This window comes from Neltuma alba, unplaced genomic scaffold (assembly GCF_004799145.2).
Source record: "Neltuma alba isolate B1F8T4 unplaced genomic scaffold, ASM479914v2 tig00011667_pilon, whole genome shotgun sequence".
In the NCBI taxonomy this organism is placed as follows: Eukaryota; Viridiplantae; Streptophyta; class Magnoliopsida; order Fabales; family Fabaceae; genus Neltuma; species Neltuma alba.
Genome location: NW_021636309.1, coordinates 30,182 through 45,629, shown reverse-complemented (window position 1 = coordinate 45,629; position 15,448 = coordinate 30,182). Strand labels below are relative to the sequence as shown.

The following is a 15,448-nucleotide window of genomic DNA, read 5'->3' as shown; positions in this document are numbered from 1 at the left end:
AATAGAGAAAATATTTTCTTAATGTTTATTAATAAATTTTAGCCATTCAATTTATATTATACCAATCTATGAGGTTCTGTTTATAAATTCAATAATTAATAAGATAAGATGGATTATATACTTCATTTTTTCAGTATAAGTAATAACATATGTCAGTAAAAAAAAAAAGTAATAACGTGTGGGATTTTTTTTTTGGTCAAAGTAATAACATGTAGGATTGAATTCATGATTGTGCCAACAAAGATAAAGAGGGTGTCATTAGGCAACTAGGCTATTTTGCCATTGACTAATATGAGGTAACAGTTTGTTAAATTTTCGCAGAGGGGTTCAATTTTTGCTGTTTTAAAAATTTAGTTTAAAGCGCAATCACCGTAGGCTGGAGTAGCTCAGTTGGTTAGAGCGTGTGGCTGTTAACCACAAGGTCGAAGGTTCAAGCCCTTCCTCTAGCGTCTTCTAATGTTTTTGGTTTTTTCGCTTCCAATCCACATTCCCCAGCCCATCTCTTCAGGCATATCCGATAAGGTACTGAAAGGCTAAAAGCAACCACATGGCATCTCTCCTGCAAACCGAAGCCAAATATCCTTTCTTTGGCAAATTTGAAAAGCCAACCTTTTCCTGTCCTCAAAATATCAAAAATGGGACTTCTCAATCTCCAACTCAGCTCTCACTCTTCATGCGCTTTATCACTATCCCAAAACTTGAAAAACACCACAAAAGCTAACAAATCTCTAAATGCTTTCAACTCTAAGCGTCCGAGCTCTGCCAGAGCCACAATTAGAGCTGTCGGCACTGTCCCAGAGAAGGAATCTCAGAACACTGAACCAGCAGAACCACCCTCTATTGGATTTGCATTTGTCAGTGTAAGTCTGAGAGAGTATATGTGAATTTTACATTGAAAGTTAGCAACTCACTTTATTACAGAAGAAAGAGCAAATTTCTATTACAGAACTTGATGGTAAAAGAAAATTCTGTTACAGAAGAAAAGGGGAGGTAATGATCATGTTGGAATTTTCAGTTTCTTCTCATTGGGTCAATCCTCATTTTCTGGGTTTGTTTTTAGTCTGTTTTGCTCCCAGATGGAACCCCAGATGTGCAATATCGAACGGCTTGTGGAGGCCAGAAGCTCAGGAACATAATGCTGGATGCCAATATTGATCTGTACGGACCATATGTAAGCCTTGAAATATCTCTCACCTTATATAAATCGATCAGCAATCAATGTATGCATCTATTTTAGTTTGCTAAATTACAAGTATATGACGTTATTAAACTTGTATGCTTAAATGATAAATGGCATAACAAGAGTAAATTGAATTCGAGAGAAATCACAAGGATAAACTATAATTTAGTTGTAATCATATGTTTTCTTTCAGGCAAGACCTCTCTTAAATTGTTCAGGAGGTGGAACGTGTGCAACATGTATGGTAGAGGTAGGTAAATAACTCGTATTGAACTTCAAAGAAGAAAAACTTCCATTACTTAGTAACATTGGCTGCGATCATACTACCCACTAGTGATTAACTTGCTGATTGCTGCTAGATTATTGAAGGGAAGGAGCTTCTAAGCCCTCGCACTGATAAAGAGAATGAAAAACTTAAGAGGGTAAATGTTTTGCTGCTCATGTTGATTTTGTCTCTAGCTTAATTTCCCCTTAAGTTCTATTTGTTGAGCCCACCATTGTCTTGGGAAGATAATAATTCTGTTCAATGGGTGTTTCAGAAACCAAAGAATTGGAGATTAGCATGTCAAACAACAGTTGGTCAAGCAGACTCTACAGGGATGGTTTGTGATTTTTGACTCTCATACTATTTAATATTCCTAATCATTTGTAGATAGGAGTTTTCATCTTAAGGTTCATCTTATCACACAAGAATAGCTCTAATAGATGAGAGCAAATAAACGCTTTGATTGTTTTGGCTCTCATGCTATTTATTTAATACTGTCTTGTATGTGTTGGATGCAGCTTGTGGTTCAACAACTACCGGAATGGAAAGGGCACGAGTGGAAATATGATAAGCTATCTCCTGAAGAGGCTGAAAAGTTATTGTCTTCACCTGAGACTCAGTAGCATAAAACAATTAAGGATAGGGCTTTTTCTTGTAGTAATTGGTGCTTATGAAGAAAATCCTGGAAACTTGTTATAAAGAGTAGTATTCTTCTGTTTTAAGGCTCTTCAATCAAGAAATATGATGAAATAAAACAGAAGAATCTGAGGCTTGGCACAATCATAAGTAGCCCATTTGAACTTTGGTTCGGTTAGGCCGTTAAGGGGAGTAAGTGGCAACTCATCTGCACTTTGCACGAATATTTCTATATAGGATTTTGGGGGTATAATAATTGACAGCTTCACCTGTAATTTGTACCAATATCTCAATATCCCCATGAATAATGATCCATCTCGAGCAGTTGTGAAGTTATTTACTACCTCCGGTATAAAAGAGATCTTAACCGGAAGAATTATTAACTAATCACGAAAGTTCTTTGCCCTGAAGAACGTACCAACCCACCAGTTGTAATAATTCAAAAAGAATTAATACGCCTGTTTATTAATTTAAGAGTTGGTTTGGCATCTACTTCAGTTCTAAATGAGATTCTAATTTACTTTTTCTTATATTTATCTATTTTTTTTCTAAAATAGTCATTATGATAGTTGCACATTTTAAATGTTTCATCAGATAGTAATTCTAACTAAATAGTTGCACATATTAAATGTTTTATCAAATAGTAGTTTTAACTAATACAAATAATTAGTAAAGGTGTTTTAAAAAAAAAACACATGTATTATAAATAACTAATTTAACTAATTTTCTTCATATACTCAAAGTAGTCAACTAGCTCTTATAATAAGGAATGATACTTATCACCATCTGGAAGTTAGAGAATATGATTAATGTTGGAGCCAGGAAATCGTCTAGTGTTTAGCAGAATACTGAAATCGGACAGGCGATCATCATCGTGTTCCAGATGAAAAACATAAGCCCACGCTAAATTCTGGATTCGCTGTATGTCTTGTCATGTTTTTTTTGTTTGTTCCTTTTTTTTTTTAATAAATTTCTCCCTCTATTTTGGCCATGGGGTCTTGCCGATGGTGGTTTCCTCTTTACATTAATCCCTTCTCCATGTTCTTCGGAGCGTTTGAATTGGCTGCCTCAGTGGATTTTGCCCAAACTTAATTTTAAAGATCAGGTGTTTCATAAATGTCATGTCTGGTCCTAATTATAAGACCTCGTTTGTAGACATGTTTGAACAAAAACTAAGATGTACTATATCCGGTTATAATTATAAGATCTTGTTTGTGTCGGGTGTTTCAAAAATATTACTTCCAATCCTAATTATAAGAGCTCGTGTGTGTAGACATATTAGTTTTTGTTCAAACGTGAAGTTATCCAATTCAAATGAAATACAATAAATTAAATTAAGTAGTTGTGATTAAAATGCCAAATCCATATTCATTGTCATCGGATGCGTCTCTGCCTTTATTTGAAAGAGTCTAATGAGTTATGATCCCCGACTGGCAAATGGACATCACTTCCAGGTTGTTTTTATTTGATATTTTATGATTTCTTTAATTATATATTTATTGTTAAAAGAAAAGAGAAACATAAACTGATCATTACCCACAATGAGTGTGGAACTGGGACAGGAAAAAGAAGAATGGAGCTCAACCATCTTTACAAGTTCGAATCAAAACAGAACAAAAAGACCCAGTACAAAAGAAAAGGAAAAGAAAAGGAAGGAAAATCAAAAGAAAGATGGCTTTCCTCCTTTTCTTTATTTCAGAAAAGCACGAATTTTTTCAAGCCCCACAGGTTCAAAACAAATCAGTATTCACTAGCCAGAGGAACGTGCTCAGTGGTCATGAACACATTGCCGTAGATGAGACCGGCGAGGCCACCGCCGACCAGGGGTCCAACCCAGTAGATCCAGTTGTCGTGGAAGTCGCCGCTGACCACGGCGGGGCCAAATGAGCGAGCTGGGTTCATTGAACCACCGGAGAATGGTCCAGCGGCCAAGATGTTAGCTCCGACGATGAATCCAATGGCTATGGGTGCGATTGTGCCCAATGAGCCCTTCTTGGGGTCGGCTGCTGTGGCGTACACTGTGTAGACCAATGCGAATGTGATGATGATCTCCATCACTACTCCTTCACCAGCTCCGACTCCTGCAGCTACGCTGTGGATGGGGATCGCCTGACAAGAAAGAAATCACAATTTTTGTTCATACTTGAGCCAAACACGAAGTAGATTAAGACTATTTTCTTGCTTCATATTCAGATTTCTATGATATGTAACTATCCTCTTTGTTTTCTGCATGAAGCTTGTGGTTCAAGTTAGGGAATTTACAAGAAAATTCTTAATTACTAGATCAAGCTTTTGGCATAGTTAAGTTAGCTATTTTATTGAGAAAAAAGAGTGACTGAAAAGGGATGGTTTGAGGTTAAGACTTACCGAGCCTCCAGTGACGAACTTGAGGAGTAAGCATGCCACAATGGAGCCAACAAGTTGAGCAATCCAGTAGAAGATACCAGTGAGGATGGTGATCTGGCCACCAAGAGCCAATCCGAAGGTGACAGCTGGGTTAACATGGCCACCTGAGATGTTGGCACCAACAGCGACAGCCACAAAGAGAGCAAAACCATGGCATACTGCAATTGCTACCAAACCAGCAGGGTCAAGAGCTGCATCTGATGTCAACTTCCCTGCATTGCACAAAACAACACAAACAAAATTGTCAGAATTTCGAGGGATTTAAGGAAGAAGAACAAGCTGAGTTGTTTATTTTCAAGACATCTCTCTCAAAGTCAAAGTGCCTGTCAGAGGATTCATAAATTGATATATGTGAGTGTTAGCAGTTAGTACCATAGGCCATGGCTGAACCAACACCAGCAAAAACAAAGAGCAAGGTGGATATGAACTCAGCGATATAGGCCTTAATGGAGGCCGAGTTGAAAGAATCATCAAAGCGTCCCAAAGATATGCCTGCCATCTTTCAGAAGTTTCTAGGGGAACCCTTAAAAGATAGGAAAGTGAAATATTCAGAATAAGGAATGCTGCTCAAAAGTCCTCTCTGGTACGACATATATATATAGTAGAAATTACCAAGAAGAGTATTAAGGACTTACCATAGCTTCATTAATATTACTGCACTGTAGTGTATGTTTGTTTGGAAGTTGAAAAGGAATATAGTTACATGGCCCAGGCAAAAAATGAATGGAATATGGTTGGTTTACAACATATCCATGCACATCCAATCAGGATTTTCTGGCAACCTTAGCTGTCACTAACATGCTTTTATTAAAAAAAAAAATGTCTGGAAGCTAGTAAATTATTCCTCCATGTGCATACAAGATAGGGATAGAAGTGGTGTTCGATCAACTAATCATAAAAGAACATGAAAGTGGATGACATGAATAGCTTTGGGCCACATATAGCATAGACGTGCTCTAAAAACATGGCAGAGTAGTGGGAATTGAAAATGAGTGGATATAAATTAATGAGGTTTTTTTAAATAATGAATCATGTTACAGAAATATTTGGCTTTGTTTGTGTAATGCAAAACAGAACTTTACCACAAAAGAAGATCGGTTTTTTCCCATATGTGATTCACTGATTCTCTATGGTATAGACAAAGATTGAAGTTGAAATGTCTGCTATTGAATGTTCAGTTAGATCCATGCACCAACCATTTTGAGCTCAGTCTTTGAACAAATTTTTGAGCGAGGATCAACAGTAAGAAATATTAATTTTTATATAGTGGAATTTCTTGAATAATGTATGGCAAATAGTAGTTGATGAAATTATTTAAGAATACTAAACTATAAAATGCAGCAGCACAAAAAACTCGACCCTGAAGTTTCATTTAGATTAAGCACACCAACTCATCAAAGAGTTATGTCTGATGCAGAGAAGGTGAGACTTTTCCATATAATGCCATTAAAGCAGCTCATGTTTGTCTCAATTGCTGTTTATGGGCCACAATTTAATTGGAATCTCTACCTGGCAACCATTGTTAGATAAGATAAACTAATCAAAAACTCATAAGCTAGGAACATCTAATTTATTTTTTTAAAACCAATAGCTGATTACTTGTCTGTTCATGCATCATAGATTAACTTCATCTAGTTTTGCCTCCCTTCCAAGTTTTTTCAGATCATAATAGTCAATTCGAATTTGAACTACACATGACAGCGAATTCAGATATAAATTTTTGGCTGATGATACTACCTCCCTCTTTAATATAAAAATTTGTTTGACTTTTAATTTGATCATAAATATAAGATCCTAATCCACTTTGTCTTTCATATTTATCTTTTTTTTTTTAAAGATAGCCCTTATAGTAATAGTAGTTTTAACCAATACTCTTAATTAGCAAACATATTTTAAGAAAGACAATACCTATTTATTATAAATAACTAACTTAACTAATTTTTTTAATCTACTCAAATTAGTCAATTAGCTCTTATATTAAGGACAAGAAGTAGTATAATATACTCCTCCGATCCTAAATTTAAGACCCTTGTTATAAGGGTCTTATATTTAGGAACGGAAGAGTAGTTTTGAACGGTGGTATGCTTGTGTTTTGTAATTCAAGTGTCCAGTGAACCTCATTTTGCCATGGCCTTCATGATTTCCGGTGTTGCCCGATCTCATTCTATGCGCAAATGTAGGGGTCAAAAACAAAATAATCTGGGTATTTTCCTTCGAGTTTCATGATCAACAACGAGTGAAAGGCTTATCTATCATAAAAGTTTGATTTTTTTTTTTTTTTTATTTTGGTTTTATGTGCCAAGTACATGAAGAGTGATGATTAGGATCCAATCTGATGCAAGACACATGGTCATGACTCATTGGCCCCCCCAAAAAAAAAATATTTGAATAATACGTGAGAGTCATTTCCATTCAGAAAACTTGCAGCAATTCAACAGCATGGGCTTGTGATCCCAACTTGTAGCAAAACAAAGGTTTAGCCGAAGGAGCGGATGCCTAACTAGGCTGACAAAAAGTTTAGACAGAAAAACAATTAAGCGTTGGCCCAATTGGTGGGGCTCTTGAGATGTTCTCGCTCCCAATAGAAGTTTTACTATTTTCAATTCAAACTTCTCTACCAATAGAGTTGAATCTAACAAAAAAAAAAATTAGTCGCTTATAATATAGTAAACTAAAATTCAAATTCCCATTCAGGTGCTCGTATTTAGTACCTAATAATATCTAGAATAAGATTACTTCTAATAAGAGGATACTTGTGTTTTAGTCAAAAAAATTCAAACTTCTCTCATTTTATCTCTTACGTATAATCCGGATGAAGACGAAAGAGAACAAAAAGTTTCACATTACAGATTATACCACGGTTCTTCTTACCGTAAGGTTTCTATTTTTTGCAGCGTTCCATCAAGTTTAAAAAATAAGACAAGTCAAATTGATTGGGACTGGAACGAGACATAACTAAAAACCCCCCAAAATTTATTTTAATACATTGATTGAACTTGTCATTTCAACAAAGTTTTTTAAGTGATTTTTAACATTGACAACTTGTTGATAAAATATTGATAAGTCGTGATTCATGACTTCATATTATGACAATTTATTTTTTTAATTATCGAGAAGTTGTGATGTGGATTTAGATGAAGTTGTGATTTTTGAACATTGATGACTTGCTCTTAAAACATTAACAAATTTTAATTTGATTTTGACAAGTTATGATTTAACAAGTCTCTGAATAGAAACTTCTTATTAAAATGTTGACAAATTGTTGTAGATAATTTATGGCAATTTTTCTAAAATAAATAACTACTCCTCCGGTCCTAATTATAAGACCCAATTGACTTATTTGAGGAGATTAAGGAAGTAAGTTAAGTTGGTTATTTATAATAAATAAGTGTTGTCATTCCTAAAATATCCTTGCTAATTAAGTATATTGGCTAAAACTATCATTATTAGAAGGATTATCTTAAAAAAATGCATAAATATAAGAGACAAAATGGATTGGGTCTTATAATTAGGACCAAATAAAAAGTCAAATTGAGTCTTATAATAAGGACCGGAGGAGTAATATAAATAGTTTTAGACGCCGACTACAATATGCACACACATATTCCTTTTAAGCCCAGGAGTTATCACTCCAACAGCTGCCTGGGGTCTGGTGATATTTTTTTTTCCCCAAAGAATGAACGATATTTTAGTAATTTAGCAACAAAAATTTAATTCTAGTGGTCCTTTGATGTAAAAAATAATTTCAGATTCAATTAAGATTTTTTGACATTTACATCTTTGTCCTGGAATTTAAACATGATTCTCCTGATATTTATGCATAATATAAAATTTACCAGAAGCAGTGGTATTTTTTGGCACAAAGTAATATTATACTACTTCGGCTCATTAATATAAGTATTAGTTGGGCTTTTAATTTGTTTTTAAATATAAGATTCTTATCTACTTTATTTTTTATATTTATTTATTTTTTCTAAGATAGTTCTTATAATAGTTGTACATATTAAATGTTTTATCAAATGATACTTGATTAGTAAGAGTATTTTAAGAAAAATAATACTCTTTAGGTCTCTAATATAAAACCTATTTAACTAATTTGATTAGATTAATAACGTTAGGTAAGTTAGTTAATTATAAGAAATATGATACGTTTTTCCTAAAATACCATAATCATCTTTTTTAATAACCCTCTTCCTCTTCTACTTGATTATGATTGAAGGAGTATCTATAGGAATAATTTAAAGAAAATTGATAAATATGATAAATGAGTCTTATATTTATGATCAAAACTAATTTAATAATTGGTTTCTATATTAAGGATTAGAAGAGTATCTACTCCTCCGGTCCTAATTATAAGATCCAATTGACTTATTTGAGGAGATTAAGGAAGTAAGTTAAGTTGGTTATTTATAATAAATAAGTGTTGTTATTCCTAAAATATCCTTGCTAATTAAGTATATTGGCTAAAACTATCATTATTAGAAGGATTATCTTGGAAAAAAATGCATAAATATAAGAGAGAAAATGGATTGGGTCTTATAATTAGGACCAAATAAAAAATCAAATTAGGTCTTATAATAAGGACCGGAGGAGTATTTATTAAAATTAACTAACTTAACTAAATTTTTTAATTTACCTAAATTGTATATTAATTAGAGGAGTTACTGTTAGTAAAAAGTAATTTTTAAATGCACCATTTCTTGATCCTAGCTAACGTGCTCCGCGATCGTTGAACGAGCGTTCCCGGGTCAACTTTCAATGTTGAACTTACATGCTGGTGAATCACCGACTGCGCAGTCCCGATCGGTTCTTGGAGCCTGAAACTGTCGATACTGGCGCGTAAAGGCGCAAAACGTTCTCTTCATCATCGTTTCATTGATCTGTACCTCTCCGTGTTGCTGGTTTTCCTTCATTTATTCTCTTGTCCCATCATCGTGAAACTTGTGACTTTTTTATGTATTTCCTAGACATTGCGGTCTCCGTTTGATTCGTTTAACGCTTGGTTAGCACGAAATCTCGGGTTCTCAGATTCCAGGTTCCTTTCTGCGTCCTGGGTTTCATTTTCTTAATCGCCTCTCTTTCTTAACGATCGATCTGCTGCTGTTGAATATCAATCCTACTGGGTTGCAATTGCATGGGATCGAAGGTTAACATTTTTTGAAATTTAATCGCCTTTGGATTCTTGGTTCTCTGTATTTAACTTAGTGGGTTGGGCGAATTCTGTTGGACCAATTTGGAAATCATGGATTCGAGTCGGAGAGCGGTGGAATCATATTGGAGGTCGCGGTTGATTGATTCAGCTACGTCCAACGAAGACAAAGTTACGCCGGTGTACAAATTAGAAGAAATTTGCGAACTTCTGCGGTCTTCGCATGTTAGCATTGTGAAAGAGATTTCAGAATTCATCTTGAAGCGGCTCGAGCATAAGAGCCCAATTGTAAAACAAAAGGTTCATTTGTTCTTAAGATTTTTATTTACTTGCTAAACTTGGGGTCAAATTTTTGTATGTGATGGATTGGGCTGATTCGCGGTTGAACTTTTTAATCTAGAGTTCTTTAATGTCTGATTAAGAGAAGGGGACGAGATTTCTTTCTTCGGTTTCATGTTGTTGCAATGTTGCTGCAGCTGTTGTTGTTATTGTTTTTCCTCGGGGTTACAAGAGGTTTTCGATTGAACTTTGAGTGCCTTGATTGTAGAAATTATTTCCCTTCTCTACAGCGGTTTAATCTTCCATTAAGATTTGAGACTGGATAGTTAACTATTTGTGTCACTCTACTTTGAACACACTATTTCTAAACTGAGTGGTTGCCCTGGGTAGCTCAATTCTATTTATTATGATGGGGAAAATGACAGGCGATAATGGGAAGGATAAAGAATCAGCATTGAGGGGATGGTGTCTTAAATTGTGCCTTAGAAGTGAGAAGTCATGCCATTGATCTTTGAACTCATTAAGATCTACTTCTTTGCTTTATATATGTTGGCAGGCTTTAAGATTGATAAAATATGCAGTTGGAAAATCAGGTGTGGAGTTCAGAAGGGAAATGCAGAGACATTCAGTTGCAGTTCGCCAGCTGTTTCACTACAAGGGAGAGCCGGATCCTTTGAAAGGTGATGCACTAAATAAGGCTGTGCGAGACACTGCTCATGAGGCTATCACTGCTATATTTTCTGAGGAAGACAACAAGCCATCACCTCCTGAAGCTAATAATAGGCGGATACAAGGGTTTGGGAATGCAAACTTTGAAACACCATCAGAAGGTAAGAAATCCTTTCTCAGTGAGGTGGTTGAAATTGGAAGTGCATCAATCAAGCTAGGACTTAGTAGCCTAACACAGGGACGTTCACTAATGAAGAATGAAACCGGAAGCTATAAAAGTCCAAATCTTCGAAGGTCACTGAGCGTAGAAACAGAACATGGTGAGATATATCAACCAGTTAAATATCATAATGGAAGTCAAAGCACTTTTGGATCAAACAATCAATCTAGTGGTCCTTGGTCCCAGGATTCCAAAATTATTAAAATGGAAGTATCAAATGGGGATTCCAATGCAAGTCATTTAGAGAGTAAAACACGAGAGACTAGGTTGCTAGAGACGATTGTTACTTCAGGAGGTGTACGTCTTCAACCCACACGAGATGCCATTCAAGTTTTCCTAAAAGAGGCTGCAAAGATGGATCCCCTTGCTCTAAGTCATGCACTGGAACTGAAGCTCCAATCTCCCATGTGGCAGGTATGTTGGTTATGTTGATGTTTCTGTGGAAGTATAATTTGGCATATGCATAGTCATGACAATCGCACAAATAAAAACTTGCAATTGGACAATTCCTTTCCTAAACTTCAATTTTTTTTATTTTTCCCCTTTTTAACTGCATGTAGTTTGGGATCACAATAAAGTTCTTCTTTGCACATTTCTTTTCTGGCTGAGGAACTAATTCTAAATATGAATGTTTTACGCACATATCTCAATGTAAACATCTATGCCCTTTTTCCATGTATTACAAATACGTGCATGCTTCAGTACACAGGCAAGTGAAAGCATTGATTTGTTGGTTATCAGTTTTGTTGGCATTTAAATGTATGCCAAAGCTACTTTATACATAGACAAGACCGATTGATAGATGTAGCTCTTAGCTTCTATGGGAATGGTATTTCAGGTTCGTATGAAGGCTGTCTGTGTACTTGAATCCATACTTAGGAAAAAAGATGATGATCATTTTTCACCTGTGACATCTTACTTCACTGAAAATAAAGATGTGGTAGTAAGATGTTCAGAATCTGCTCAAGCTTCTTTGAGGGAGAAGGCTAACAAGGTAACATAACTGCATGTTCTTACTCATTTCCAGAGTTTAATGTTATGTTGATCTAAATTCTTAATTGCATTCATTTATACTAGGCATCTTTTTCTGAATGTGTAAAATTTATAACCAGGACCGGTAATTTGTAATTAGAAGTACAGAAATCTGTGCAATAGGCCTGGCTGAAAATCCTATAGTTAGATTGATTCATCATTACATTCTACCAGAAAAGATGTTAATATATGCAACTAAGAAACACAAGACGTGTGCCATCAAAACAGACAAAGTGATGCAGCATGACGCAATACACATACACTTACACGTGCATGTACACACAGACCCGTATATAAACAACACATTTAAACGTGTCTTGAAAGAATCTAAAGGATTAATTTCATTAGCCCAGAAAGTTCTGTTCAAATATGTCAATGTGTTGTATTGACTACTGAGTATTGATTTATTTCTTTCTCCTTATATCTGCTATTGCCAAAAAAGTTCCTTCTTTGTGTAATTACTCTCAGACTCTGAGTGTTTGACCATTTATATGCCATTTATTTTTAAATCTAAAAGCATTTATGTGCTATTTTGTTATCACATCCACGTACTTTTTACACTTGAAGTTGCCTTTTATTTGGTATGTCTAATGCATTGCCAAATGCCCCACATTATTAACATGTGGCATCTAATGAGAAAAAAGACATGAATCCATGAAATTTCATTAGATTATTATTATTTACTAAATTATTCATACTGCAAAGAATCCTCAGTCTCTCGAACCTGATGTAAATCATAAAATATCTGGCAACTCTGTTTCTTGGTTTAAGTTTAGAGAAAGAAGTAATCACCCTTTAGTAAGTAGCCTAATAACGGAATTTTTGCTTGTAATGTCTGTAATTAATAAGAATAGCCTAGTAAATGACAGCTTATGAATTAAGAAGCTTTTTCTGAGTTCAATGTTAGCATTTTGCCTCTAATTTGGCACTTGACCCTTCAATGAACAGGTTCTTGGTCTCCTAGGTGTAGACCAGCCTAACAGCTCTGCCACTAATTCAGAGAACCCTCAGAAGGATGAGAGTGCTAATGTTGCTGGGATGCCTGACTTGATAGACACGGGTGATCCAAATGATTGTTACGGAAAGGATGATTCTACAAAGGGTTCTAATGATCACAATGTAGCAAATTTTACATCACCGACACCTCTAATTGATGACATATTTGGAGATTTTGGTGGCTCTGTCCAAGAGAGTGAACCTAAAAATGAAGAAGATCCCTTTGCTGATGTATCATTTCATACCAATGAGAATAAAGAACATGCAGATGATCTCTTTTCAGGAATGGTAGTTTCTGATAAACAGGTTGATAATGTGCTTGGGAATAGAAGTAAGCCTGAAACTTTCGACATTTTGTCTTCCAATTCTGATCAAGAGAATCATAAAGAGTTTGTCAGTGGTTTAATGGCTGATTTATCAATTGAAGAAAATACCTCAAGTACGAAGCAGCAATTAAATTCTGCCACAACTTTAAATAATCATGTTAGCCTCCACCACCCTGACAACGCTTTAGGTGGCATTTTGGGCTCTCAAGCAAATGGATACAATGTAAATCCCATCATTCATAGTGGTCATATTCCTTATGGTATTCAGCCTGGTCTTATGACGAACCATATGAATCAGCTGTATTCTACTCAGTCGCATAATTATGGCGCCATAGGAAACCTTTTGGCTCAGCAGCAGTTCCTGGCAACAATGGCTAATTTCCAACACGTTAATAATGTAAACATGCATGGTGCTAGTGTTGCTCAAATTGGTGGGGCCGAGGGAACAAAACCTCTGCCAGATTTATTTCAATCAAATTTTGCATCTCAAGCCCCTAGCTCAGTGATCAAAAATTCAAAGAAAGAAGAAACTAAAGCATTTGATTTTATCTCTGTAAGTAGGCGTATTTACTTATACCTTTCATTGGTGTTTAATTTAAGGATTATAATTTGCAAATGTATATTTTGAACTGTTGCTCTGGGGAATCAAAATTTTTTTTGAGTTGGGCCATTTGAATCAAATTAGTCCTCTACAGTTTGCGATTCATCTTTATAACCGAACAACTTAGTCTGGTGTTCAGAACTGTAATGTAAAAGAATAGGTGGTATCAGAAACCTTATTAGCTGATAGAAGCTCCCAGCATCTGTAATTTATCTGGTCAGGGCTGGATGACTGTTAGGATGTGCTTTTCTTTTATTGGTGAAGCAGATTGTGATTATAAGGGGAAAAATTTTTCAATCTAAGGATGAACTGGAAATTTATATTGCCATAGATACTTTGTCTGGTTTTTGGTAGTTTTTCCTGACCCTCTTGTTTCATGTTTTTAGGACCATATTGCTGCTGCTCGTGATCCAAAGAGAGTGATTTGAAACTTCAAACTCTGATTTTGGTGGCGGACGATATCAATGGCAGTGTTGGATTCGACAACATGAACCAATCATTGATATCCATGGCACAGCATTGTAACTTCCCATGGATTTGACAAATTGATATCTATGGCGTAGTGTTGGATATGAAGGAAGGCATTTTAGATGGCGTTTGAACTTGCCCATGTTGGCGACGTGAGAGTAATAAGATGAGCAAACGTCGGACTTGAAAGTTAGGCATTACAGGCTTTCTGTATAGATGAAAATGAGCATTGGAATGTTGTGTGGTATTTCAATTTTCCTGAAAATTTGTAGCTATTAGTTGAGTTCTTGCAGCTGTAATTCAGGCGCCAATAGAATTAGAACTTTTACCCCCTTTCCCATTTCATTTCTTTCTTCCCATTGAACCCTACACGGATGGTTCAAACTTCATATTATCAATGTCATACTCATTGTTTTGCCCTATGTTTCTTGGTCACGAAAGCAGTCAATATTCTGGACTTTAGTTTTGATCGTACGATCACAACGTTGATTTTCACTTGACGAGAGTTTGCTGCCACGCTGGAATTGACCATCAACAAGTCATAATCCAACACGCCTTCTACTGTTTAAAAACCATTACTTTTTGTTAAGAAAAAGTTGCAAGTGGCCAGAATCAAACGCGAATTCAAGTGCCACTAAGGGCACATCAGATGTCACTAGACCAAGAGGTGATTAAAAAACATTAGCAATATAATGAAATGTAATGTAACAAAATATAAGGTTGAGGGGCAAATTTACTCATGCAGCTTTCTGCTTGGGGCACCAGGCATTGAATTTTTGGGTGTAAAAGTACACATGAATTTCTTAAACTGGTGCAAAAATATCACAATTGTTAACTTAATTAACTTAGACTACTACTTCTGGTCCTTAATATAAGACCCTATTTGATTTTTATTTTGGTCCTAAATATAAGACCCCAATTTACTTTGTCTCTCATATTTATACATTTTTTTTCAAAGTAGCCCTTCTAATTATAAGAGTTCTAGTCAATACACTTGATTAGCAATGATATTTTAGGAAAGACAACACCTATTTATGACAAATAACTAACTCAACTTACTTTCTTAATTTCCTCAAATTAGTCAACTGGCTCTTATAATTAGGACCGGAGATAGTATTTAACAAACATGTCAACCAAGAAAATGATACAAAAATACTGTTAACTTTTCAAAATGGTATAAAAATACATATAAAGTTTTCATGACCATAGCATTTTTGCAAC

At 35.3% G+C, this 15,448-nt stretch overlaps 3 protein-coding genes and 1 non-coding gene across 4 annotated transcripts; 3 read left to right on the top strand and 1 right to left on the bottom strand.

Moving 5' to 3' along the window:
• The first annotated feature begins 375 nt into the window (after nt 1-375).
• Nucleotides 376-449, top strand: TRNAN-GUU (transfer RNA asparagine (anticodon GUU)). The gene has a single exon. It is a non-coding gene; the product is annotated as a tRNA-Asn (tRNA).
• A 112-nt stretch (nt 450-561) lies between these two features.
• On the top strand, nt 562-2,083 carry LOC114716461 (photosynthetic NDH subunit of subcomplex B 3, chloroplastic-like). Its single transcript, XM_028901467.1, has 6 exons — nt 562-860; nt 1,061-1,171; nt 1,374-1,430; nt 1,540-1,602; nt 1,720-1,782; nt 1,964-2,083. The coding sequence occupies exons 1-6, from the start codon at nt 636-638 to the stop codon at nt 2,066-2,068; spliced, it is 624 nt and encodes a 207-aa protein (XP_028757300.1). The 5' UTR covers nt 562-635; the 3' UTR covers nt 2,069-2,083.
• Nucleotides 2,084-3,621: 1,538 nt separating this feature from the next.
• LOC114716462 (aquaporin TIP2-1-like) lies at nt 3,622-5,044 on the bottom strand. The gene is made up of 3 exons (XM_028901468.1): nt 4,860-5,044; nt 4,449-4,699; nt 3,622-4,190 (listed from the first exon to the last, which is right to left on the bottom strand). The coding sequence occupies exons 1-3, from the start codon at nt 4,984-4,986 to the stop codon at nt 3,822-3,824; spliced, it is 747 nt and encodes a 248-aa protein (XP_028757301.1). The 5' UTR covers nt 4,987-5,044; the 3' UTR covers nt 3,622-3,821.
• A 4,255-nt stretch (nt 5,045-9,299) lies between these two features.
• Nucleotides 9,300-14,499, top strand: LOC114716452 (protein MODIFIED TRANSPORT TO THE VACUOLE 1). Its single transcript, XM_028901458.1, has 5 exons — nt 9,300-9,936; nt 10,472-11,218; nt 11,643-11,798; nt 12,785-13,711; nt 14,146-14,499. The coding sequence occupies exons 1-5, from the start codon at nt 9,730-9,732 to the stop codon at nt 14,185-14,187; spliced, it is 2,079 nt and encodes a 692-aa protein (XP_028757291.1). The 5' UTR covers nt 9,300-9,729; the 3' UTR covers nt 14,188-14,499.
• The last annotated feature ends 949 nt before the right edge of the window (nt 14,500-15,448 follow it).